At 40.9% G+C, this 27,693-nt stretch overlaps 1 protein-coding gene across 1 annotated transcript; it reads left to right on the top strand.

Moving 5' to 3' along the window:
• Nucleotides 1-625: 625 nt before the first annotated feature.
• LOC149084263 (uncharacterized) lies at nt 626-27,250 on the top strand. Its single transcript, XM_089235286.1, has 9 exons — nt 626-643; nt 3,247-3,272; nt 4,336-4,464; nt 9,405-9,888; nt 12,233-13,052; nt 13,231-13,378; nt 22,779-23,051; nt 23,564-23,733; nt 23,844-27,250. Exons 1-9 carry the CDS (start codon nt 626-628, stop codon nt 24,038-24,040), a joined length of 2,265 nt encoding a protein of 754 aa, XP_089091412.1. The 3' UTR covers nt 24,041-27,250.
• Nucleotides 27,251-27,693: the final 443 nt, after the last annotated feature.

A 27,693-nucleotide genomic window follows, 5' to 3' on the forward strand; every position in this document is an offset into this window, starting at 1 on the left:
CGCAGTTCAATTTACTCAGAAGATAATGTGTTCTGCCCATACCTAGCGGTTTATAAAAGTGGAGAAAATCGGACTTTCGACGAGAAAGTGTTTTGATCGTCACGTGGTAACGAGTGGTGAGAGCAGCTGTTTCTCTTCGCCCAATGACGCAACAAAACTGTTTGATCAACTGCGTACTAGTATTTCATTTATGCCGAGGAAGACTCATGTTGCTTCGTCATCGTAAAAGACTCATCCCCAAATATGTACAAGTGAGAACTAACACACACCATCGCGAGATACAGGTTACGAGGTTGTCGGCATCAGCATCATGTTACACTCGTTGTTTGTGAAATCTTCGTCTCGGAAAAATACAAATGCATGAATGCATGTCTCCATGAGGAGACGAGATATGTACGGAAAAACTGCCAACGCCACACACATGAACGCATAAGCCCTTCCCCTCATGAGTCTTCTGTAGGTACGGCCACACTGCACTGGCGTGACGTGGGAATGTGTCACGTCAACACAGTATTAACACACTTACCTACAGAAGACTCATAGGCTGAATTTTATATCACACGCATTACCACGCCACGTCAGAGTAGTCTGTAGGCACCTCAAGAATTGATCAAATGAAAAGGTAATGGGTGATTCCCTGATGGTAAAATGAACGTACCAGGTTAGAGATAATTGCTTTTGGGCTTGGAGGCAGACTGTAGCCGTAGCCGTACGATTGGTCGCAAGTACCATTGCCCATTTTGGAAAAACAACGTAGATGATGGAATGATCCAAGAGAGTGTAAGGCCAGTGCCGTCTTAACAAATGGGCCCACCCGCGCGCGGCACCGGGGCCTCAAGAGAAGAGGGGCCTCAGAAAAACGAGAAGTAGTTGATTTTTTCGAAAATTTTCCAGGTAGAGCCTCAGAAAAATCACTTGGTCCGGGGTCCTGATGCCTTTAAGACGGCCCTGGGTAAGGCCGCCTTAACCATTTTCGACCTTTTATATACGTATTTTCAGCACTGGGGGGGGGGGGAGAGTGGTAGGAGCTATGGGGAGAAAATAGTATCCCACACGGCCTTGCTTAAGTTGGGGGGGGGGCGAGAGAAAAAATTCCTAAAGATGTTAATAAAAAAAGTTTGAGAAACTCTGCTCTGCCCTCGCACTATGAGAGCAGCACACCTTTCACAATGCCCTTCACATCAGCATCCGAGGCTACCTTTTTTTTTGTGTGTGTGTGGGGGGGGGGGGGTGACAAGAACAAATAACATCCGGAATGCTGGATGGGTATTCCAGTGCTTTCCGCGAGAAGATGTTCAATTTACTGGGACACATGAGCGCGGGCATTATCGTGTCAAAATACAATATCCGCCTAAAAACGCGGTCCATTCAACAAAGCAGAATATTATTTATGGCACGAATAGGGCCACAACTGGGAACAAAAATTACAAAATTTCCCGGGGCAAGTATTTATTTTCATGCCCCCCAGCCCAGTAATTTTAATCCCCCTCCCAAAGAGTAAACCCGGTGCCCTCCCTGGTTTTGCGCGCGGGCACCAGACTCCCTTAACCCCTTTTCTAAGGGGTGTGGTCTTAGGGGGGCTGGCTGAATGATAACGGCTCGATGTCTTAAACCTTAAAGTATACAGGGTGATCCGTAAATAGAGGTACAAGATTTAAGGGGAGGACATCGAAATGATTGAGAAAGGTTGCGATGTTCGTGACAGCGCTGGTATGGAAATGTATGATTTTTTCTCATTTCTAGCAGTGGTCGCTGTAGGAGCAGGCAAAACAGGAGCATGCAACGCTATACGATCAGGAGGCTGGCAGAAAAAAAAGAGGTAAAATCACATACTTTCCCTTCGGCGCGTGTCGTGAATAGCGCCTCCTAGCGACGTACGATGACGTATTCGGCCATGGGTTCCTGTGCGATTCTCAATCCTTTTGATGTTCTCTACCTCCTCTTAAAGTTTGCACCTCTATTTACGGGACACCCTGTGTATTCCTGGCGATAGCCCCGTTTATAGAACTGAATAAGCAGCGGTCGTTGTTTATGTGTGGACATCGTGCCGAACTCTCCATCATAAGGATCCAGGTTCGAACCCTGTTGACGGTGCAGTGGTGGTCGACTGAAGTTGGTTTTCTGCGGTTTCCCAACTTAAAGGGGCGAATGCGAGCCGGTCTCCTATTTGAAAAAGTCTCCCCGCAGAGAGCACGCAGACCGACAGCGTAGGATGAAAATACAAGCCTCTACCATTTTCACCTCGAAATATCGAAGACAGATGTCAGTGCCAACAAGAACAACTCCGACGACATAAATATGTCAGCAGCCACACATAAACTTGGATACACTCACATTCCGGCATGTACCGATTGTCAGAAATTCCGCTGCGGAATATGTACAAGATGTGTATTACGGTTAAGTAGTATAAGTAAAAAAATAAGAAGATGATCGAAAATGCTAAAATGGTTGAGTTCCCCCGTCATCAAAGAGGATGGCCTAACTCAGAGTTTCGCAAACATTCCATCGCCCTTTTTTGTTAGAATTTTTTTTTTCTCATCGCCCCCCTACTCAAGAAAACCCATAGGGCCTTATGTTATACCCGTAGCTTCTACCACCCCCCTGGACCACTTTGGGATGCACCGACTTATAGCTGAAGCTGTGAAAGGGAACTAGACGGCCAGCTCTTCAAAAGCATAACACAGTATCATGCTGATGTAACGTGCACGTAACATCACTCACATTGAGCAGTGCGAAACTTAGTTAAAAAAAACTTAGATACTAAACTTAGTTTTTAAACTTAGAATCAAAGTTTATTTGTGCTCATTACGCCAGTTTGTTTTATGACAATAACATTATTATTTATTTATTTTTATTATTATTTTTTTTGGTTGTTCACTTGAAAAAGTTGCAAAAGTCGGAGATGCAAATGCCGACTGCTAAGAACGAATCGCGAAAAAAAGAAATAAAAGACAGAAATCTCTTGCTGCGGAAGAACGGAGACTGCGCGTACTAAAGTCAAAGCAAGCATATTCCGCGCAACCAGCCATTTTCGTGGAACTTGCGAAAAACGTTTTGGCCGTTTGAACAGCTGCTGCTGCTGTTTCACGAATCTCGGATGAACATTTCATGTGAGAAACAAATAATAAAAAAAACAAATTGAAAAAGTCGCGTTTTCTGCTGTTATGCGTTGGCCTACGTTACTCCTCCTCGAACGCATTCTATGCTGCTCCTCCTAGCAGTCTTGTCATTTGCTGCTCCTCCTAGAAACCGAAGAGTCGCCCAAAAGCGAAGTGAGTTCGTATGTTTTAATGTCATTTCACCTGAAAGTGCGTAGGAGACTTGCGTACCCTCAGAAATGTTGAGAAGTATTTTTGTTTAATTTCTTCTAAATGTGATGAAGCGTGCGTACCCTCTGAAATATACAAAATACACAGGAGGTGCCCTATTTTAAAATGCGCAGGAGGTATTCGTAAAAAAGTTCAAGACATAGCAGTGAAATGCGTCAGTGTCTTGCTGTCTTGCGTGCCTCTATGAATTCGTAGAAGATGCTTGCTCATCCCTGGAATGCGAAGAAGCATGAGTACCTCTAGATATGCGTATGGTGAACTTTAGTACCGCTAGAAAAGCATGGATGCATTCGTACACCCAGAAATGCGTAGAAGTCAGGGCAAATTTAGGGCTATATAACGGTGAGGGCAAGCAACTAGAGGTAAATATCGTATGGTGAATATACGCCCCTTATTTTATTCGACAGAACTACTACTTTCCATTGTATATTAGGCCCTTCTGGGTCCGCGCCCGATGGGTAGTTCTTGTTGCAAAAGTGTGGGAGTACACCCCCTTCCCTTGCTTTTTGTGTCTAATGTTTCTTATCTTCCTCTTGGCCATTTTTTTATATTTGTCTATTGCAGCGGTTCTCAACCGGTGCTCCATGGGCTCCGCGGCCGCTCGAGGAAAATATGAGAAACTGTAAATTTGAAATAAAAGTAAATCAGTGACTTTGAAGAATAAATGAAAAATATGCCTACAGGGCTCCGTCATAGACATTTATATAATGAAAAGGGCTCCGCGAGTCGAAAAGGTTGAGAACCGCTGGTCTATTGAATGAACCGTGTACCACAGGCCAGAGAACCACTGCAATATACGAACGACAGCAAGAATTTCATATTATTCCTTCATAAACAAGAACTATATCGACATAGATATTCTTTTTTACTAAGAGATGTCGTCTCGAGTTTAATTTTTGATTTCCACCGAGAAGAATCGAAGCCATGTATGTAGTATGCATCTTATCCATAAAAATAAGGTTTTCTTTTCGTTTTTTTTTTCTTGTCCCTACCTATTGTTTTTCAGAGTTGGTGCGCATGCGGACTTCCGATTCGACTGCGTATCACGAGACAAATTTACCGGAACTTGCTCGTCGTTCAACAGCAGCCTCGACACGGAGCATCGTTGCCAACCACTTCTCAGAGAATGCAACAGGTGCGCTTACAAATACATACTACTTATACATATGAGAGCGTAGTATGCACGTTTTTTTTATATTTACGATAGTTCCAAGTGTACGCAGTTGCGATGAGTTTTGTTTCATCGCGACAAAATATTCCGTCGGTTCGTGAAACTGATCGTAGTTTCGTTGCAACAAATTTTTCGCCTGCGAGGGTCGTTTGATGAGTAATTAAAGTAAAAAACGGTGTCATCTTTTTTTTCCCCTCGAAAAATTCTACTTTATTTTTTAACAGTGTCCTTCAAAGAAAGCTCCGCACGCTTTTTTCAGTGATGTTCAAATTTTTTATCCCATCAGAAAATTACTTTATCATTAAATCTTGGCCTGCAGCTGTTCTTTCAATTGTCCGGGGGAAATATGTTGTAAAAATTTTGTATGTTTTTTTTCCTCATTTTTTTTCTCTTTTGACACAAAATGAAGTGTTCCAGACTGCCACGAAGCTGGGCTGGAAGAGATCTCGGCAACGGGATAAGTCCAGTGGCAAAGTTCTGGCGTTCATTCATTCATTCAGCTGTTCTTTCAAATTTCCCAGAAGTATGGCATAATGTTCTCCAATCATTGTATGACCCTTCTGGAAGTAGTCTATGTAGACTAGTGTTTTTCACTCACGGAGTTCTGTGAGTACTTTGCAATGGGCCCGTGGGATCATTTTCATTTTTTACGATTGCGTGAATGACACATTTTGTGCTGCAAAATTGTAATTTATCCATAATTTTATGGTGTGAAAACTATAAAAACAATGCATCTTCGATTTATGGCGTCAAAATTGATCTTCCGACGCTAGACGAGGTCCGCGGAGCATTGACCTTCACCGCAAGGGGTCCACGTACCAAAAAGGTTGGGAAACATAGACTATGTCTTGAGAATCCCAAAAAATGTGGCCATCACTTTTTCTGCGGACAAAACAGCCTTTGCCTTGTTTGAAGCCGTCTCACCATGCTTTGCCACTATTTTGGCCTCTTTTGTTTTGTACAAAGAGTTTTGACTCTTTTGTACAGAGGTCAACAATCGTCGCCGAAAGCCTTCAGGCCAATATCGCAAATTTTCTCTTGAAATGTCTTTTGCATTCGCTTATGCTCAATCGTTAGCAATCTCAGCACCCGTAACGCACAAAGCTTTTTCAATTTCTCAAGCTGAATATTGTGAGCCTCTCTATTCAAATGCCCACAACATTAGATATCTCAAGCTTCTTCAATCTGCGATGTTCAATGATGATACCATGAAATTTTTCAATCATTTCCAGGATAGTGGTCTAAACCGGACGAGCGGGATGCTGTTCTTCTTCGGTGGATGTGTGGCCCGTTTACGTTCGTTGATCCAAAAATGGACCAATTTTCTTTGACGATGGTGAAAAATCTCTATGAATTTATTCCACTTCAGCTTTGATCTCAGCAGCTTGCGATTGATAAAAATGTTATTTCACTGCACGGCACTTATTATTTTACTCATTTCCAGGATAACTGCTACAACCCGAACTTGGAACGACGCCAAAAAATAAACCAAAATGCTCTTTGTGGTCTTTGTTGGGAGAGGTTTTGAAAGAGTCATATTTACAGTTGTAATAATTTGAAAAATATCGTGCTGCTGTCTCACTCAGATTTGATTTACCTCAGGGTATGCCGAACGATTAAAATCACGATTTGAATCACTTGATTTTTAAAAAAAACCATTGATTTAAATCACAAAATTTAAATTTCATTTTCCCTTTATTAAACTGCGATGTTATAAGTAACATCGGTTAGGTAAAAGAAACCTACCATGGTATTCATATTGAAATGCTGTAAAGTTGTCGATTAGAAGAAATATAGAAGATCTGGTAAATAGACTTGAACCTAATCCTTAGATACAGTGCAGAAAGACGGGTGCTTTATTTCTTGATTTTGTGCATGGGGAAAATTGCAGAAAGATATAGAGACCTAAACTTGGGTATAATTGCACTAAATATTTGCAATGCATTACAATGGGGCACCAGGGTTTCCCTGAAAAAAAATCCATTCCCCCGACATTTTTGCAATAACAAGCATTAGAAGTCCAAACATGAGAAAGAAAAGCAAAATTTTAGAAAATACAAAAATCGAAATTGAAAATCACTAGTTGAATTTAAGGTAGGATTTTTGTAACTTTTTTAATTTCTTTTCATAAACTACTTTGGAACAACACACTTGTATGGTGGTGCCCATTATTTTATTTGGACATTTTCATTTTTTTTTGATTTTATTGCCAATACCTTTTTCTTGTAAGTCTAATGATTTTCAATTTCGATTTTTGTATTTTCTAACATTTCCTTTTCTTTCTCGTGTATTTTGGACTTCCGAAGCTTGTTAATGCAAAAATGTCGGGGGAACGGATGGTAATTTTAGCCATTCTATGGCTTGCCATTTTTGCTTGTCTGGAACAATGTTGGGGGTTTCCCCTTGAGAAAGACCTTCTCGTTGTTCCTTATATTTTTCCCCCCTTTTTTTTTGTGTTCTTATCTTTTTTTATATTTATTTATATACATATATATCTTTTGTATAAAGCCTGAATTCTACATGCAATTGCCGATTTCAAATAATAATAGATGTTGTACCAACATAAATATCGTTGGACTTGAAAATTTTAATACGAAATGTGGAAAAGTCTAAACTTTGCTTGTTTTTTTACCAAAATTCATTAAATCTGTGCAAGAATACAAATGCGTAAATTATTAAGCAACATCATGCCAGTCAGTAACACATCATAATAAATGCATGCATCGACTGCGCAAGAAACTAACTTGTCAATATAATATGTTTTTCATATAGTTGATGCTGAATGGCCCTTTGGTTGTACATTAGGGTGAAGCGAAAAAGGTGAAAAAATGTTTTGGAAGTTTATGGAAACCTGCACCATATTTCATACTGAGTTGCCTACCAGGCTTTTGCTTTAATCGAGGGGCCCTCATGAATAAAAGTATTCTACAAGAAAGATGTGAATCCATGAAGTTAATTGGGACTGAACGACCTTTCGTGTCGCATAAACACAGATTTTTGGCGTTCATATTTTTTGTTTGTACTTCTTTTGTTTAATTAATAATTATATGGAGGTAATTAATTGTAATAATTAATATGGAGATAGGGATTTTAAAAAGAGCACTTCTTTTGACGTTCCGATGCTCAAAATATCCAGGTTCTACAGAATGGGGTCTCTAAAATTTACGAATAAACTCAAACCAATGTTAAAATAGCATTTATGGTAGGAGAAATTCAAAAAAGGCATTTTTACAAAAAAGCTTAAAGTGATGTGTTTTCAGAGCTCTACGTTTGGTAATTTTTTTTTGGGGGGGGAGAGAGAGAGAGAGAGAGAGAGAGAAACACAAGCAAGTAGTGTAGGAGAAAAATTCCGGACTTCAAAAAGTTGATCTTGCGTTGAGGTGGCCATCCACAGAATTTTTTTTCACTATGCTGTGAAAACCCTTACCGAGGATTTTACCCCTACAAAAAGTTCTGGTTTGGGTCACTTCTTAATAGAATTGCCTCCCCCCCCCCAACAACACACTAAATCACCTTTATTAAGAGGGAGACCGACACTTGGCATTTATTTCATCTCCCCCACCCCATCATAATTTCGATTTTCTGAAATATCTGTTGTTAAAGTACGTGAATATATAATACTAGCTATAATACCCGGCGCTGCCCGGGTTTTCTTCAATGAGGCTTTTTGGATCACGTGATACCTCCCTCTTTCTTTGAGGAACACACACAAACCGTGTCCAAGTGAACCAATATGGCTACTTTCGACTCATGAAAGAAACAAATCTAGATTTAAAGAAACGTAGGAATTAAAATATTTTTTTCCGCTTTTTAAGGCGTGCCAAGTATTTCTATTCCCGCCCCCTGGACTTCAAGTTATCCACATCTGCGTGTTTCAGCTTCCAAAAATGCTTAATTAAAGCTGTGGAATTTTTTCGATGTACCTTATGGTCCCATAATTAATTTTAAAACATCCTAAACTACATGAATTTATGCAGTTGAATATTAAAAGACAATACGGAGACATTAATTTTCATGCTTGAGAAGATATAAATAAAAAAATTAAATCAATGTTATTGCATGAATATATCCAACTCAAAAGTAGGTCCGGCAAATTACTTCATTTTTAATCTCCTGGGCTTCGTATATCTCTCTAAGCGAACTCAATACTTCGAAAATCGCGAATTTAATACAATTTTTAAAATTATTGATGTGGTGGAAACCCCCAATAAATTTCCCCATTTCTTCAGTAAAATCGGAAATTTTAACACCGATTTCTATGAGGATCACCCTTTTCCTGACCCTCAAAACGATGCTGATGATGATTCTGAAGTCTATTCAAAAGCTCTCGTTACTGGGAGGATTGAAAAAATTACAAACCATTATAAAGGCATAAATTATTATACATATATACTGGCAGCATTAAAGAAGTGACAAACCATTGTAAAGGCACATACACGTCTGAAACGCATTTCTAGGGAACTACGGTAACCAAAGTAAACGTTCCGAAAGTGATTGTTGAGGCCCAAAAACCATTGTTGTCCGACAGTTTTTTGCCCGTTTGGGGCATTTTCCCTGCTCTGACGAAATTTTAAAGTAGCCTATCGTTCAAGTCGGGTCCCATTTGGTATATATGCAAAATTTGGCGACGATCGATCTGAAATTGCAGATTTGTATAGAGAACACACACACACACACACACACACACACACACACACACACACACACACACACACGCACACACACACACACACACACAAAATAAATTATATATATATATATATATATAGATTGATTGATTATACAACCCTCCCAACCCATGAGAGTGAGAGCAGCATCTTCCACCATAAGACTGAGGTAAGTAAACGTCAATTCGAATACATGAGAGGACGAACTGATATTTATAGTGATTTCATTCGTTACAGGAGGCCACCGACGCCCCTGTCTGTGTTCTCCTCGAAAGTTCGAGCCGAAGATCTTCCTCCAGCTCACTTATCGGAACAAACGCTCCGAAGATCTTGCAGGAAACTGTTCGCTACTTTGTACGCACAACGCTTCACTCCTCCTCCCCGTCCTCCCACCACCAACGTGACAACGTCGGGAAGCGACGATGGTGTCGACGAAAGTGGGTCTCTTCCACGGACGGCTATGTGCATCCAATCGAGGATGGAGCAGAGAGCCAGAAGTCGAACTCTGTCCGACTTCGAGCTGAGGAAATACGCCACGGCCATGATAGGTGAAAATCGTAGCCACCCTTATTGGACTAACAGAGTGGTCTCGACGCCGTCACCCGGCAGCACCAATGAAACGGGGTTCTCGCGCTGCAAGAAAGCCGTCACGTGGAATCTCAAGAACAACCGGTGCGGGTGCGCTCCCCCAGCGAGTTCCGATGACGACACCAGCGATCCGGTAAGTTGCAGAATATATTTTTTATATTGGATGTGTGACCTCCATGTGGTCGTCTTCGGTAATTCATTGTCCATGTCTTCCCCCCCCCCCCCCATCGCGTATGTACACTTGAAGTTTTTTTAATTCTACTTTGGTTCTGAAGCGTATTGCATTATAGAACGTGATGTTCAGGGTGGCTATCTTATGAGCAAGAGCCTCTTTTTGTCGAAGAGATTTTGTGCTTGGGGAAGACCATGGACTGGAGGTGCATGAGGATGGCATTTAAGAACTAGAGGCGGAAAATGTTTAGAAGTTCACAGTAGATGACGTGATGGGTCTCTCATGCGTGCACCAGCAAGAATTTGTGGACGGTATCTCATCTGAGGAAGAGAAAAGTAAAGAGATGCCCCTCACCTAAATGAGATTAGAGAGTTATGTAGAATGTGTGGGAATCTGTGCAAAACTCTGTAGAAAAGAACCACCCAAATGAAGCCGTAGCATTGTGCGAGCAATGAATCTGTCCGCCAAACACTGCAATTTACCATTTCCCAGTAATCCTAAAAGAAGCAAAAGCAAGTGTCACTGAATTAGATTCTTTTCGCCCTGACTTCTGCGCATTTCTGGGTGTACGAATGCATCCATGCTTTTCTAGCGGTACTAAAGTTCACCATGCGCATATCTAGAGGTACTCATGCTTCTTCGCATTCCAGGGATGAGCAAGCATCTTCTACGAATTCATAGAGGCACGCAAAAAGATTGAGTTTGCAAACAACAGTGTAAATCGTTCTAAACGATAGTCCTCCTCTTTCTCCCGTCGTTTAGAGTAAGTTAATTCGTAAACATTAGCGTATTTTTTGTACGTTTATTTATGGCGTTATTTATGTTACGTATATTTTATTGCATTATGTATAATTATTATTGTGTTTAATTATTGATTGAATGCCGTTTTTATTAGTCATTTTTATGTGAATGAATAATTGTGGATCGAATTATCCGAGTTTCCATTATTTCCTAGGGGGAAGTTCGGTTCGAATAACGAACTATTCGGATAACGAGCACGTTGGAGGAACGAATTAAGCTCGTTAACCGAAGTTCCACTGTATATGCCATAAACAGTAAAATTTTGAAAAAAAACCACTATTTTTCTTATGAAAAACTATTTTTTTGTTTGAATCCCGAAGGGAAATGGGAATTTTTCCAATTTTAAAATGCCCACTCTTAATGGCCGTAACAGAGTGGACAATTTCAAATTGGAATAAAAGTGGCGCTGTGCGTGGACTCGGGGAAGGATCGTCCATGTGCATTTTAATAGGTGGTAGAGGGGGTAAAAAGAACTAATGAACGCTATAGAGAGAAACGATGTCACTCTCCGCTTGTCCATACGAAGTGCGAAAGCCTGGATAACCGGAGATCGAGATGTTGTTCGGAAAGAAAATTCACATTCCTCTGTGGGGAATCGAACCACCAATCTCTCACTGTCCGGGCGAGTGTTCTAACCATTGAACTGCAGAGGACAGACATATTCAATCCTTAGAGCATATGTATGAATGCTGAACGGGACTGCGCATGGACAGCCTCCAAGCTCAGCTAATAGCCCTTACGACGTTAGCCCCCAGATGGCGACACATAGAGAGAAACGATGTCAATCTCCGCTTTTTCACACGAAGTACGAAAGCCTGGATAACCAAGCGGAGATCGAGATGTTGTTCGATCTAGAACAACCACTCTTGGTGATGAGCCCGTTAGTATTTCTAGGCTTCCTAGATCAGGTGGATGAAGCACACACAAAGATAGAGGGGGATAAAAGAGAAATATATAAGTAGTTTCTAGAACAGAGAAGGAGCTGGAAAAAAGAAAAATGAAAAGAAAGTGAGAAAAAAGCGTTTTTTTAAATTTTTTTTATAGATATCACCAAGAAGATCGAGAGGCGATGAGTGGCCAACTGTCATCATTTTTAATAATTTTTTGAGGCTTTAATAATTGCCCTTCGCCGCTAATTTTTTTTATGTGTTTCTGGGTGAGATGGATGCATATACGTATATATTTTTTATAATTTTTTGAGGACGACATCTTGGGAACCTTTTCTTGTTAGTGTTCATTTTTACAAAATTAGGTTTGAGGGCACGGGTCACATAAGATGACTCACATTTTGCCCGAGGGCAATGAATAGGTTGATCATGTATGCTTCAGACGCTAATGGAATTTCGTCGAATTCTGGTGAGTATTTTCGGCTGTAGACAGCTCTGAAAAAGTGAGCTTTTAATTGTACACACACTCTGTTATTTTGCTTCTTTTGTGGCTGCGTCTTCAGCGATTAAAGTGTACATGAGGTAATAGGATTTCTTTGCTTTGATTTGGTTTTCAGAAGATCACACCAGCATTTGCCGCTGGTAGCACGAAGAGTGGAATCAGCGCATCGACGGGACATCATGCTCAGAGAGTATCGACGCGGTGCCAGAGGTCATCGCGCGCCGACCCCTGCAGGTACCGCTCTCACGAAAAAAACATCCATTCTAGTCAGCATGCCATCTTCTCTCCTCCCGAATCTTCGTGTTGCCAACGCAGGTGCTCTTGTTGTTACGCGACGTGTGAAAAGGCCACGAACATTTTTTCCAAAAGTTCCAGTTGCTCGTTGTTACCGACGGTCGACGAGCAAGAACCACACCAGGAAAACGCCCCGACCTATAGTAGTACGACGAAGCCTTGCGACCTACAGAAAATCCCAAGCTCTTCGAGTCTTGTGCGGACCGTAGGTTACGGAGATTTCCGAGGTCTTGCAACGTGTCGCGACGATAGCATGGTTCACGTCTACGCTCACGTAGCTTCCGTAGTACCCGATAACACACAGACCAATGACGAAAATGCTCCGGATATAGAAGACACGAAGAAATCCGGAGAGCTCCACGACCCGTTTCGAGTACCGTGCACGTGCTGCTATCGGACGAGGACGTTATTACCACTTCGTGGCGCGAGACCGCCCACGACATCAAATTCTAGATTTCAACCAGAGGTGGGCTCGGGGAACGACAACAGTTTCGATACGTTGGATAGCGCTGATTTTCCAGCGACAAGAAGCAATTTAGGTGCTCCCCGTGCCGTAATCGCCGCTGTCCGACCGACCACGATGGAATCCAAGTGTAGCGATCCTACGCTGCAACAAGTTTCGTCGTCGAAACAACAGAATGGTGAGTTTTTATTGGCTTTTCTACTTCTTCTTGGTCTTATTGAATGATAAGTGATTTATATCACTAATATGTATGGTGTATCATTTATATTATAAGTATGTGTTTTTCAAACTTCTTCGATTGAAACTGTTTTCTTGCCCCCTTTTTTGTTTCCATCGGTGATTGGTTTACTCCGCAGTCGCCACTCGTATGGAGAGGGAAGTCGAATACGCCGTCGTGGACACCTCCAGGAAAAACAAATTTGCCGCTAGTATGCCAACACTGACCACCGGCCAGCCCGATGAGAACGAACCTCCCGTGCCACCGAAGAAGAATCTGCATACGAGGTGAGCTCAGTAAATAAACAATATTAAACTTGCTATTTTTCTCGCGGTCTTTTTCCATATAATTTTGATAATAATCCGGCTATGCAGGCGAAATTATCATTGCAAATAAACTGAACAGCCAAAAAAACTGGTACAGGCATGAGTATGCAAATAAAGAGATATGGAACCAATCAGAGTACGGCGCTGCGGTCGGCAACGCCTATATAACACAACAAGTGTCTGGCGTAGTTGTTAGATCGGTTACTGCTGCTACAATGGCAGGTTATCGAGATTTAAGTGAGTTTGAACGTGGTGAAATAGTCGGCGCACGAGAGATGGGACATAGCATCTCCGAGGTAGCGATGAAATTTGGATTTTCACGTACGACCATTTCACGAGTGTACCGTGAATATCGGGAATCCGGTAAAAAATTAAATCTACGCCATCGCTGCGGCCAGAAAAAGATCATGCAAGAACGGGACCAACGACGACTGACGAGAATCATTAAACGTGACAGACGTGCAACCCTTCCGCAAATTGCTGCAGATTTCAATGCTGGGCCATCAACAAGTGTCAGCGTGCGAACCATTCAACGAAACGTCATCGATATGGGCTTTCGGAGCCGAAGGCCCGCCCACTCGTGTACCCTTGACGACTGCACGACACAAAGCTTTACGCCTCGCCTGGGCCCGACAACACCGACATTGGACTGTTGAGGACTGGAAACACGTTGCCTGGTCTGACGAGTCTCGGTTCCAATTGCTTCGAGCTCATGGACGTGTACGGGTATGGAGACAACCTCATGAATCCATGGACCCTACATGTCAACAGGGGACTGTTCAAGCTGGTGGAGGCTCTGTGATGGTATGGCGTGATATGGTATGATATGGACCCCTGATACGTCTAGATACGACTCTGACAGGTGACAGGTACGTAAGCATCCTGTCTGATCCATTCATGTCCATTGTGCATTCCGACGGACTTGGACAATTTCAGCAGGACAATACGACACCCCACACGTCCAGAATTGCTACAAAGTGGCTCCAGGAACACTCTTCTGACTTTAGACACTTCCGCTGGCCACCTAAATCCCCAGCCATGAACATTATTGAACATATCTGGGATGCCTTGCAACGTGCTGTTCAGAAGAGATCTCCACACCCTCTTACTCCTACGGATTTATGGACAGCCCTGCAGGATTCATGGTGTCAATTACCTCCAGCACTACTTCAGACATTAGTCGAGTCCATGCCACGTCGTGTTGCAGCACTTCTGCGGGCTCGCGCGGGGGGGGGGGGGGGCGTACACGATATTAGGCAGGTGAACCAGTTTTTTTGGCTCTTCAGTGTATATACTAGCATATCTCTGTGGTAAAATCAATAGAAGTGGCTAAACTGGTACACGACATTGTTCAAAGCACTCCTTGTTATCAAAGGCTGCCATACTAATTGTTCAGTTTCGTTGCGAATATTTCATTCCAGTATCAGGATGGTCCGCCGCTTTTTTTCCCCGGTACATCCTATACAGCGTGTCTCGCAGGTAAAAAAACGGAAGGGGGAGGGGGACGGGCTTAAATGTTGGGCAAATTCTTGGACCGATGGCCAAAATTCTTGCGAGATGACTATAGGAACTATTGCGGGCGAGTGGCGTATTATAGCCAGGGGTGCTCGAGCGCTCACACAATTTGGTAGAACACAGGCACAGCTACATATATTTTAGATTTCAGAAGTAAAAACAGGGTTCTCAGCGACCTGAAAGTCAGGAAAAATGTAGAATACTTGGCAAAGGTCAAGGGAAATGAAGAATACTTGGTAAAAGTCAGGGAAATATGGAAATAAAAGTAAGGGAAAAATCTTTGAAGGGTAGAAACTCAAAAATAGAACTAAAAGCTTTTTTTTGTTCGGGAGTTTTGATCAGGGAAATGATCAATGGCAGCTTTCACATGATACGGACCAGTCGCCGTCCGCTGCCACTGCAACACGCGGCTGCCGTGCCGTTTCCAAGAACACAGTGGCGTATGTGACATGCTTTCACACGCTACGGGCATTCAGTCGAACGAATCTACTCTGCAATAAAGCAGAAAGCAATTACCTCCGTGTAGAGGATCTGCCGTACGGAAGATCCTCCTCACGGAAGAATCCGTAACGTGTGAAAGGAGCGTAAGTTTTATTTCAATACGCTGTCACTCGTTACGCCAATGAAACCAGAGAGCTATAGCTACCGGAAACCCCAGGAGGAGTGCACAGGGTGACCTCAATATTATCGCTACATCAAAAAGCTGTCACCTCTGCCATTTTTTTTTATTGATTAGAGAAAACTAGTTTTTCTACCCTAAGATGGTGGAAGATGAGTCTGCTAGGTATTTTCCATGATGAAAGACGCCACTCTCCCTTGTTAATACGACAGATACGGAAAACTGGTTGAATGAGGAGAGTTTCGGGAAAGGAAAATTCGTCTCTGCCATCGCGAGGACTCGAACCCCGGTCTCTCGATGGCCGGACGAGTGCTCTACCAAGTAAGCTATGAAAACAGCTACCTTAGACTATGCACGGAGCCAATCCGCATATACATACGCTTCAAGGAGGGGAAATTCTGTCTTCATAGCTTAGTTGTTAGAGCACTTGTCCGGTAATTCGAGTCCCCGTGAGGGCAGAGATGAATTTTCCTTTCCGAAAACATCGATATCTTCTCATTCAACCGTTTTTCCGTATCTGAGGTATTTTCTAGTCGCCTTAACCAGGACCAGTGTCAACTCAATACTGCTTGATAAAATTGCTAAAGAGCATTGTTATTTTTCGTTATACATAATGATAGACATCCTTCGAAGAAATGAAACTTGGCACATGTTCAATAGACATCCTGAAGTATCTTTATTATGCCAAATGGAATAAATATATATCGCCACATTGAGAAAAAAAGATGAGCAAAAGAAAAAAAGTTGCTCAGCAAATTATAAACAGTTACGAAAGATGTTCGTTTTGCTAGAAATAACGACAGATACGGGCTCTAAAGTATGAAGTGTGGGCTCCTCGGACACTCATACACATTTGGCATCTGTCGTGCATGCTGTCCACTAAATTGTGGCGGAGAACTTCAGGGATTATGTCCCATTCGTCATTCAAGGCGATTTTTAATTCCTGTATGGTTCCAGGAGGGTTACGTTTTTGAGTAACACGTCTACCGAGTGCTGGAGGCCGTGGGGGGATCACCACACCGCAATAAGATATGTCAGTCTAGTGGCGTAAAAAAACAGAAATTTCTGATTAGATTGCGACAGACCTTGCTAACGCTATTGGCAGTCGCTTATAAGCAAGAACCATTTTTTGGCGATTGAATTATGTTGGCTTATACACACGGAAGCCTGTAAAATGCATTCCACTACGAATCCATCATCGTCGAGAAAGATTCCGTTGGTGTAATGAGCATATTCGTTAGGTCAGCAACAGTGGTCCAGAATCATGTTCTCCGACGAACCGCGCTTCCGCGTCGACAGTAATTCTGGACACTAGCTACTACGGAGGGAGCAGGGAATTCGTTTCCACCGGTCCAGGAAATTGATCGCTATGGTGTGAGTGGGTATTATGCACGATGGCAGAACTCCGCTTCATATCTTTGATGAAGGTGTCGTAAAGTCACAGCGGTATTGCTTCGGGATTCTTCTGGGCCATGCCCATCTTTCCCGCAGTGCAGTTGGTCCAGACTTTAGGTTCATGGATGGCAATATCCGTCCGCATAGGGCAGTTGAAGTGTATGACACACTAGAAAGTGAAGATATTGAGCCCATGGACATAGCCTGCGTATTCTGAACCTAAATCCCATAGGGATTTGCATCCAAGTGCATTGGGATGCACTCGGCAGACGTATAAGATATAACTCCTCTTGAACCATGCAGGAACCCAAAATTGCCTTGGAAGATGAATGAAACAAAATCCCTCAAGCTCTCCTCAACAAATTGGTGGACAGTAGGCACAAAAGATGCCAAATGTGCATTAGTGTCCGAAGAGGTCACAATTTATACTGAAGAACTCGTATCGTTCCGTATTTCTAGCAGAACGAGCGTTTTTCGAAACTGAACTAAGGAGCTCGTAACGCTAAGAACATCTTTTTTTCTTTTGCTTATCTTTTTTTGGCATGCAGCAATATCTCTCTGTTCCATTTTACAAAATAAAGATACTTCAGGATGTCTATTGAACATTTGCCAAGTTTCATTCCTTTAGAGGATGTCTGTCATTAGGTATGATGAAAAACAACACTGTTCCTTAGCGATTGTCAAGCAGTGTAGTTTTGTGCCCACGTATTTCAAAAACTTTATTCTCAATCGAAAGTATTGGACCAGCGCGGAATGCAAATAGCTGATGCTTTTTGGATCACGTGATATTTCTTTCCTTCCTATTTCGTCCGTCTTTCTTCGAGGGACATACAAACCTTATCCAAGGCAACCAACATGGCGACTTCCTCGGCAGCTCATGAAAGATTGAAAGAACAAATATACATTATATAGAAATGTAGAAATGAAATATATTTTTTTCTTTTATTGATGGGTGCTAATTATTTCGATTTTTTTTTCAAGTTCAAGTTATCTATCTGCCTGTGTGTTCAATTACCTCAATTGCTACGGTATTATTTGAATGTAATTTATCAGCCATTATTAATATTTAAAAAAACTTAACCTGTATGAATTGATGCAGTTGAATATTAAAAGGCAATAAGGGACATAAACTTCAATTTTCATACTCAAAAAGATATAAATAAAAAGTTGAAAACAATAATGCATGGATATCGAACTCAAAAGTAGGTCCGGCTAATTATTTTATATTTAATATTCTGGGCATTGAGAACTCAATGTTTCAAAAATAGGGAATTCCCTTCAATTTTTAAAATTATTGATGTTGCGGAAATCCACAGTAAATTTCCGCATTTCTACAGTAAAATCGGGTATTTTAACATTGATTTCTATGGGGATCATCCTGTGCCTGCCCCTCAAAGTGATTCTGATGATGATTATGACGTCTATTCAAAAAGCCCCACAGCTAAAGGATTCCGGAGGGCGGGGGGAAAGACTCATATTTATATGTACTCATTGTTTAGGAGTCATAATTTGTATTTGGTCCATGAGTCCGAGTCGCCCCACCCCCAACTTTTACGCTATGGATATACTCAGCACCTCCTAGAGATAGAAGGCCGCCGCACGCTGCTTGTGACGTCAGTATATAGTCCGTTTTCCCTCAGAATATTCAGGGAAAAAAATTCTCTGTTCGTGCCAGTATCATTTTTGTGAGGAAAAGAAATGATCGGGCTCAGAATTGGCGATTTCTTTGCCCCACATCCAATGACTATGCGGTATTTGTGAGCCCATCAGGCAGATTCTACGCCAAAATAGGAAGAAACGAAATAGGATGCAAACTTGCTAGGTAGTCTGAATGACGTTTATGGCAAGCAGTGCAGAGGCCCTCTATCTCCAGGAGGTGCTGATATACTCCGTCTCTTGTCTGTGGGGGGGGGGGGGAGAAATTCTTAGCCGAAATTCCAAGACCTCGTTACATTTAGAGTGAACAACGGATATATATATGAGAGAGAGGATATACGACTATGTTCACAAAGCTCCGAAACTTATTCCATTACGGAAGAATGCGTACAGATAGAACCTATTTATTTGATGTTTCCTTCAAATTAACTACCCAGTATAATTGCGCATTTTTACGCACACGAAGATGTAAATGCTGATTGCCAGCTGTTTTTGTCACATCCTTGGTAGGTAGCTAGGTAGGCTGCGCATATACTGGGACGATGAAGTACGAGAATTGCAACCAGGAAGAAAAAATTGCATAGTGGTGAAGGCAGAGATGTTCACCCATATAGCCAGAAGGAGGAGGAAAGAGAAAATGACCGGGGGGGGGGGGTTCTGAACTGTAATAATGATATACTATGAAATGATAACTTTTTTTTACCCTCTATGGTCCCGTGTATATTTGAATATACATGGCGAATGTATATTCAAAATAGTCAAAAAAAAAAAAAAACAACAGAAAAAGCCATTATAACAATTTCTTTTTTCAATTTTTTTTGGTATTTTAGAAAGCACATTTTTTGTGTCATTTCAGTACAAAATGCAGCAAAAAAAAGTACAATATTTTTTTATCTAGAGAAAGAGTTGATTTGTGTGTGTGTGTGTGTGCTTGTTGGTGTCATTTTTGGGGAGCTGCTGAAATTTTACGTGTTCAGGTGAAATGGACATCATCTGTGACGTCACGAACTTCGCGCGGAGGCCTTCTGCAATAGATGGTGTTGCCTCTGCAGACCTCGGGGCCCTACGCGGTAGCATGTTTAGCTTATAGGGAAATTCGGCACTGCTTCGAGATGACGTCAGATTTTTGTTTACACGACGTTTGCTAGATGAGGAAAAATTAATGTGCCACAATCTCGAGTGTAAATGGGTATAAAACGCGTGCTCTGTACCATACAGGTACGTGTATTTATGCAGCCGACGTGGATTCACTCAAGTTCGTTTGCATCCAAAGGCAAAGGGACACTATTGACAACGCTTTACTGCTTCATATAATGATTCACTTCAGTCAACGTATTCGAGACTATGTATAACGAAATAGAAACGCATTTGTTACGAAACATTTCGCCATAATTAGGATGAATATCAGATTTTTCAATACGACGAAACCGGACCATTAGGGGAATTCGAACCGAATATCGCCAAATGTTGAGGAAAAAAATATAGCCAATTTTTTTTACGCCAAATCTTGCTTAACAGTAGATCTGTTACGTTATTCCGGGACAACTCTAAAAATCGGCCGGCGCAGAACATTTTGAACCAAAATGTCTGGTCACTTAATATATGACAAGCTTTCAAATTAATGAAAATTAGAAAATTCGCATTTTTACCAATTTTCATGAAAGTTACTAAATGTCAGCTTTTACCGAAGTGCTTGGTGAAAGCCCGAAATGTATACGTTTTCAAGCGTACTTCGGGCTTTTACCAACTCGACTTGGTAAAACCTAGGTTTTACCACTCTTCGGGCTTTTACCGTAACATATATACATGATAAAATATTATGATATGCCCATAAGTAATACTTATGGTTGTCTTGTTGTAAGTATAGGTAGATTCTCGATTTTTACCCCCAACATGTTTATCGTATTTCTTTTAAACGTGTCAACTGTGCTAGAATTTACTACCCCAAAATCTGCATGTAACGAGACGCAGATTGAAACTTCAGACCCACAGTGTATTATAGCATTACGCTACCGACTGTGCTATTCTGGGACGAAATAAAAATGGAACTAAAATAATATAAAGCAAATTAACCCGCACTTTATCTGGAAATCGTGGCTGGCGTGCCAGAGACTTGTGAAATTTGAGTTTTGGTGATTTCTTATGGGAGTGTTCACTTTTAGGTATGTACGCGTGTTATGGATTGCGAGACGTTAGCGGAATGATTCATGCTCGCAAACTGAGGTAAAACCACAGAGTTAGAATAATATAGAGAGCGCGCGAGGGGTTACAATGTGAAGCAAAGATCGGAGTCACGTGACTCCGGTCAAAATTCTGGTCAGGGAATCTCGCTGGCAATGCTTTCCTTATGGCTATTCGTATGACGATCTACACGCGCTGTCTTATTTTTGATTAGAATGGCCAACACTTGCGCAGCTTTCGGATGTTCTAAACGGTTTAGGAAAGGGGGACCAGTATCCTTTCACAATTGAGTACTTTTTTGCTTATTCCCCTTCTTATAAATAAAAAATTGGAATATTAAATTGACGATTCAATGGATTTCTGACGTAATCTCAGTTTTTAACGACTCCATTTTGGATTTAATTCAATTAAAAGTTCCAAGTTTTGGTAAAATTCAAATGTCACAAGTCATTATTAAATGTTTTAATGGAATTTTTGGCAATAAATGATTGAAGTAATGAGTTTTATTAATTTTTAACTGAAATATACGTCTCCGCAAGATTTGACGAGCTAGTGAGTTTATTTGAGTTTCGCTCAACTTGAAGATAATATGCTTTTGAGAATGAGGAATTTATGGCAAATATTTTATTTAAATAGAATGTAATGAAAACGCACCCTTTAGACAATGGCAGTTTTGCATAAAAATGTGTAACTACCTCTAAAAATAGTATTTTTACCTCTCTTCACGCCTGAGATAAAACTAGTACAGAAAATAAATTTTTTTTATTGATTAATTTGTGTTTGTTGTATGTGAAATTGCCCTTAAACAACAAAAATCAATTAATTAATTGATTAATTAATTTCCAGTCAATATCTTTATTAGGACCATCTGAGTTAAGATCTGAAGTCACTATGTGTACCTCAGGTGTTAACTGAATGAAAGAATCATTCTAAAAACTACTTAATGCCTAAAAAAAATGAAGATTCACATATGTATACTTCTGGAGCGAAGAGGTTACACATATGTCACATGTAACATACATTTACGTACTCTAAATTATTTCATATACACGCTACGCGGAATATCATTTCTTATAATTTAGAAAAGTACTAACGATGAGGTTTTGCAATTTTCTTGAAAAATCCATTTTATTCCTGAATTATTATGTAATTGCTTACATTTTTGTGTGATAAGGTTATAAAAGGTTTTTCAAGAATGTTGGAAATGAAACTTTTACTTATTATTTAAATATTTCATGACTGAATATGGTATGAGTGTGAATGTGTTACATTACATAACATAATATGATGCATTATAATTATATACTCGGAATAAATGTATGATTAAAGCAATTTTAATGTTCCTGGAAGATAATTTTTCTGTTTTAATAATCCCTAGTTAAAATAAATTTTCGAAATTAAAAGTGACAAAGTGAATGAGAAGAGAATATTTAAAAATATAAATGAAATAGACTGTATATATAAGAGATAGGTTATATAATAAGATTTAAAAACTCAAAAGTCTTAAATTATTAGGAGTTATCCCTTTTTGAAAATAAAAAAAATTTCGTTTTTCAATATTTGTTTATATTATATATATATATATATATATATGGAATTGATTTTTTTTTTCTTCTTCAAATCCCACATTCCCTAAATATTTTACAAAAAATGAATGAAATTCATTTTTGAATGAGGTTTTCATCAACTCAAATTTCGTTACAACATCCTAGCATTAACAGGAAATCACTATGTTCTGTGAAAACGAGCCAAATGTAATAGCGCAGAACCTGTTCTTTGCCCGACAATACTGCTCATCTTTTCTTCACGTTCGACAAATTTTATGAATAGCGTGCGCTGTCTATTATATCTTTAGTCTATGGGTAAAACAGCACTAGCTCGATGAGGATTTTCCGCGAAAGACGACCAAAATGACTGAACGTAAAGAACCACACTGAACGTGTTCTAGCTCTTGCTCAAACATCTGCCATATAATCATTGTTGTTACCATTTCAGTGATTTCACTCTATATCGAAAGCAAGATGGTTCGAGGAGAGGGTTCTTCGAGCGCGTCCAAGACCTGACGAGGAGCGCGAGGAACGCTTTCCAAAAAGCATTTTCAACAGAACGCATCTACCGTCCGGAGAAGGAAGAGCGTAACGAAGTGAACAACAGCAAGCTGCACAGGACCAAATCCTTCATGAAAGGGATCCGAGCCAGCATGAGCAGGAAGCGTAGGAAGAAACAAAACAAAACGCCTGCCATCGCCGAAGTCGTTGCCCATCCCAGGTGAACATCTCGCTCTCGTCTTCTGTTTATTCATTATCTTTCACCGAAAGTGAATTCGAAAATAGGCTGATGTAGCCTACCTCTTTCGGGTGATCTACATATTGGTGTATGTTTTATAGTGATGAAATTAAGCTCTTTTAGAGTAACCCCCAAAAGGCCGAAACCACACTACACTGACGTGACGTGACTGATAATCACGTCCAGTGCCGTAATTACGCAAATGCAAGAGTTGCACCCGCCAGGGGCGTAGCCAGAAATTTAGTTCGGATGGGGGGGGGGAGGGAACCACTTTCATTTCGGGGGGGGGGGAACCAAAGTGATAGAACAATAGATTTGGCCATCTTTTTCAGGCCACAGGAATAGCTAGTTACGGCACTGATCACGTCCCGTCGGACGTTGTGAATTCTGATTCAGAGAAATTCGGTGGTGGAATGATGCCCCACGTCACACAATGCACTATGTCAGTGTGGTGTGTTTCGGCCTTAAGATTTTTTTTTTTCCATTTGTTGTAGCGGTGCGAATACAGTGTGGGACGAAGACGATAACGATTGCGGAGGTTCAAATGTCCGAGGACAACTATTGCAACTGAACTTGGACGGATCTCAAGTGGTAGAGTTGTCGAAGGCCCCCAGCAAGCCGTACGGTTTTTTCGTGGCGAGAGGACGGGTTCATAACTCGAAAGGTGAGCAACGGCTATCCATTAGACAATGCATATATTAGTTATTCATACGAGTATACGATTTATGTGCATGATGTATGTTAATCTATGTTTGTTATTGTACTATTTCGCAGGGGTGTTCGTGTCGCGGATGCGCGATCAAGAAACGCAGAAACAATTATCCGGCTTGTTGGACATTGGTGACGAGATCCTCGAAGTAGAAGGAATGGACGTGAAGAACGCCGACATAATGAAAGTTAACGATCTTATATCTAAGAAAAACACCCTCCTGCTCACAGTTCTGCCTTATATTTGCCGTAAAGACATTTGAGACGCTTTACTATTTTAGCGTCATTTTTTCCATCTTTTAGGGATATTCGTGGTACTGAATCGCCTTTTGCGCAGCGACAAATCACTCGACCCGAAATAAAGTTCTTTAATGAGGCGATAATAGATTATGCCAAGGTTAATGCTTTCGATGAAGTAAGTGTTGGTTCAAACCCAACCCAACCCTACACAGATATTAGGCAGGTGGACCAGTTTTTTTGACTCTTCAGTGTATATACTAGCATATTTCTGTGGTAAAATCAATAGAAGTGGCTAAACTGGTACACGACATTGTTCAAAGCACTCTTTATTATCAAAGGCTGCCATACTAATTGTTCAGTTTCGTTGCGAATATTTCATTCCAGTATCAGGATGGTCCGCCGCTTTTTTTTTTTCGGTACATCCTATACAACGTGTCTCGCAGGTAAAAAAAACGGAAGGGGGAGGGGGACGGGCTTAAATGTTGGGCAAATTCTTGGACCGATGGCCAAAATTCTTGCGAGATGACTATAGGAACTATTGCGGGTGAGTGGCGTATTATAGCCAGGGGTGCTCGAGCGCTCACACAATTTGGTAGCATGGGTCCAACACAGGCACAGCTACATATGTTTCAGATTTCAGAAGTAAAAACAGGGTTCTCAGCGACCTGAAAGTCAGGAAAAATGTAGAATACTTGGCAAAGGTCAAGGGGAATGTAGAATACTTGGTAAAAGTCAGGGAAATATGGAAATATTTGCGAAAAGTAAGGGAAAAATCTTTGAAGGGTAGAAACTCAAAAATAGAACTAAAAGTTTTTTTTTGTTCCGCTTACACCTGCCAACCCCACCACAGTATAATATGCGTCCATAACACCTGCTTCCGAGAGGAAAGTTCGTCTCATCTTTATTTCCACTACTTGTGGCGTCTATGCTATCGCCAAGTACTTTCATATTGCTATTTTAATATGAAGGTAGATTCTCTCTCGTCAAATTTCGAGGTGTCGCAATGGATCGAAATAAATGATTGCAAACCTCACCTTTTTAACCCATGAACGTACAGGGACGAGATATCTCGGCACCGCGTACATGAAACGAGTGCATTCTCAAGCTCTATTTTCCCCTTTTTTCGGAGACTCTTCATTTGATGACCCTGTAAAAGAAAATTGTTTTTGTCTCAGCATTATCTTTTCTCTCTCGCTACGATTTGACGACTAAAAGAAATATAGTATTGCATACATAGAGAAAGGGTGGCTGTGGGAGAGGGAGAAATGATGGAAAGCCTGTGCTGCCTATCTTTTTTCCCTTTTATTTCCTATGTGTCAACAATAACAGCACTTTTTCAGAGTCATCTTTGCTAGCTCAGCTGCACATCGTCCAAATTTGTTGCCAAAAGCCTCTACGTAAGTGGGTGGGGGGGGGGGAACAATTCACACCGGCTTGAACAGAAGTATTTTCATTTTAATCTCTGGGGTACTTCTTGTTTTCTCAGATCGATTGTTGAGCCTAGATGACAATCGGACGATCATTATATTCTCACCTATCGTTAATGATCGACCTGTAGCTTTCACTCGTAACAACACGGCGTTATTGAGTTTTAAGCTTCAATTTGACGAACTATGCCCAGGGCCGGATCTTGAATTCTGCGAACTATGCGCCCGCAGAAAGCGCCAACTGATGAGGGGCGATTTTTTTACCACCAAAATATTATTCGCTTACACTTTAAAAATATCCAGAACCGGTCCTGGCTATGTCTCACTCATCCTTGTCTGAAAAATGACGACATCTAATCGTTCATCCATCGGGATTCATCCTTGAGATTCATCATTACTTCTAGAAATTCGAAAAAGGGACGAGGATCAAAGATGGCCTTTGTTCATTGGCGTTCGAACCCGAGATTTCATAAACGTACAAGGGTGTGGTGCAGACATAGCACAAACTTAATATAACACTCATTCCTAGCTTATCTCTGTTAATCCGATTGTCAAATCTGCTTTTGCAAAGGAGAGATCGATCGATGGGAAAAGGATTATTTCAAAATGAAACCATTTTCACGGTCCTCTCTCTTGCGCATCAGCGAGAGATTATCGCTCGATAATCCTCAACATCAAATACGTCAACGATACATTTTTGCTTCCAATTTGCGGCCCCGGCTTTTCAAGGGAGGGACGCTGCCGACAAGCCCGTATATCAACGTATCAGTTAACGCAGTTAGGGCGGTCCCGTTCAGTAAGTAAATAATTTGTCCCACAAAACAAAATAGTTCATATTCTGATTCGAACACGATTCCTCTGGTTTGCTGGTACAACCGAATCGGGACAGAACATACGAAACTGACGCTAGACCTGCAACTTATATTCATTGGAATGCTAGATATTTCGTGACTATGCTGGAAAAAAATTGGTTCCTCGAATTTCACATCAAATCCATGCATTAGTCACCCGCCCGGTCATTTAACCCCCTTCACGTACAGGCTTTCGGCAACAAAATAGGGCGAGATGCAGTTGAATCAACGGAGATAAATGTCAAAAAGGGTGGTGTTATTGTTAACACATGAGAAATGAAAGAAAAAGATCAGAACAAGTTTTTCATTCTTTCCTCCTCTTCCATCCACCCTTTCCCTACGTATTACTATCGTCAAACTTTAGCGAGAGAGAGAAAAGGAAAGGTTTTATTGATAAAAGGTAAAGAAAAAAATGAAGAGCCCCCCCCCCCACCCCCGAGAAAAAGGTTCAACTTTTTCTCGGGGGGGGGGCAAAGAACGTGTACTCAATGTATACATACTTACTATAAATTACACTAAATAAATAAATTACACTTACTATTATAGTGTATTATTTAATTTTTATATACCATTTCTAGTGTATTTTTTAGGCCCCCAAATGACGGGCCTGTCTCGAGAGAAGGAAAAGTGCGTACATATACTTTTTCCTCGCACGTTGTACACTAAACGATTAAACGAGACAAGATATTTTTTATCCACACTGTACGTCTTTTTGCGGCGCTTGAGCTTGAAACCCCCTGGTACAAGACGATTGGCGATTCTACGTATCTCTGGAACAACTCGATCGTACAATCGCATTTGAGTTTTTTTTATTTTTCATTCGATTTTCCACAAGTAAGTCCCTACCACCCATTGTCCTAATCGAATTCCAATGTCACTTTTTTTTTTTCATTTAACAAATTTGACACCATCAAAAGTGTTATATAATATATATATATATATATATATATATATATCTGTAAATAAAAAGAAAATTGTCTTTATTTTATATGCTCCTTTACACTGTTCCGATGTTACGATTATATAAAACCATTTGTATTAACTTTTTCTTGCAATAAATCAAATTTCATCACGAATATATTCGATACTCTCTTGTCCTTATTTTTAATAGATTGTGATTCTGATATTGCAGTGGAATCATCATTAAACAAAATTACAGGTAGGCTGTGTTTGGAAACGCAACCACAAGTGGATTTCTTTGCGATCTCTGCACATATATCATGACAAGGCTACATAATAAGGACCGTTTCATGAGTTGCCGGTATCGGTACCAGCTGACGTCATTGTCATGTCGTCTGCTAAAAAAGAGTATAAGATGGATGTCATGGTGTGTTTCGAGTCCTGGCAATGCGAGTTTTGTCCGTCACAATGATCACGCTACTGTGCAAGGCTGGAGTG

This window comes from Pholcus phalangioides, unplaced genomic scaffold (genome assembly GCF_987345545.1).
Source record: "Pholcus phalangioides strain wild (caught in Gottingen) unplaced genomic scaffold, Ppha-v1.0 ptg000008l_1, whole genome shotgun sequence".
In the NCBI taxonomy this organism is placed as follows: domain Eukaryota; kingdom Metazoa; phylum Arthropoda; class Arachnida; order Araneae; family Pholcidae; genus Pholcus; species Pholcus phalangioides.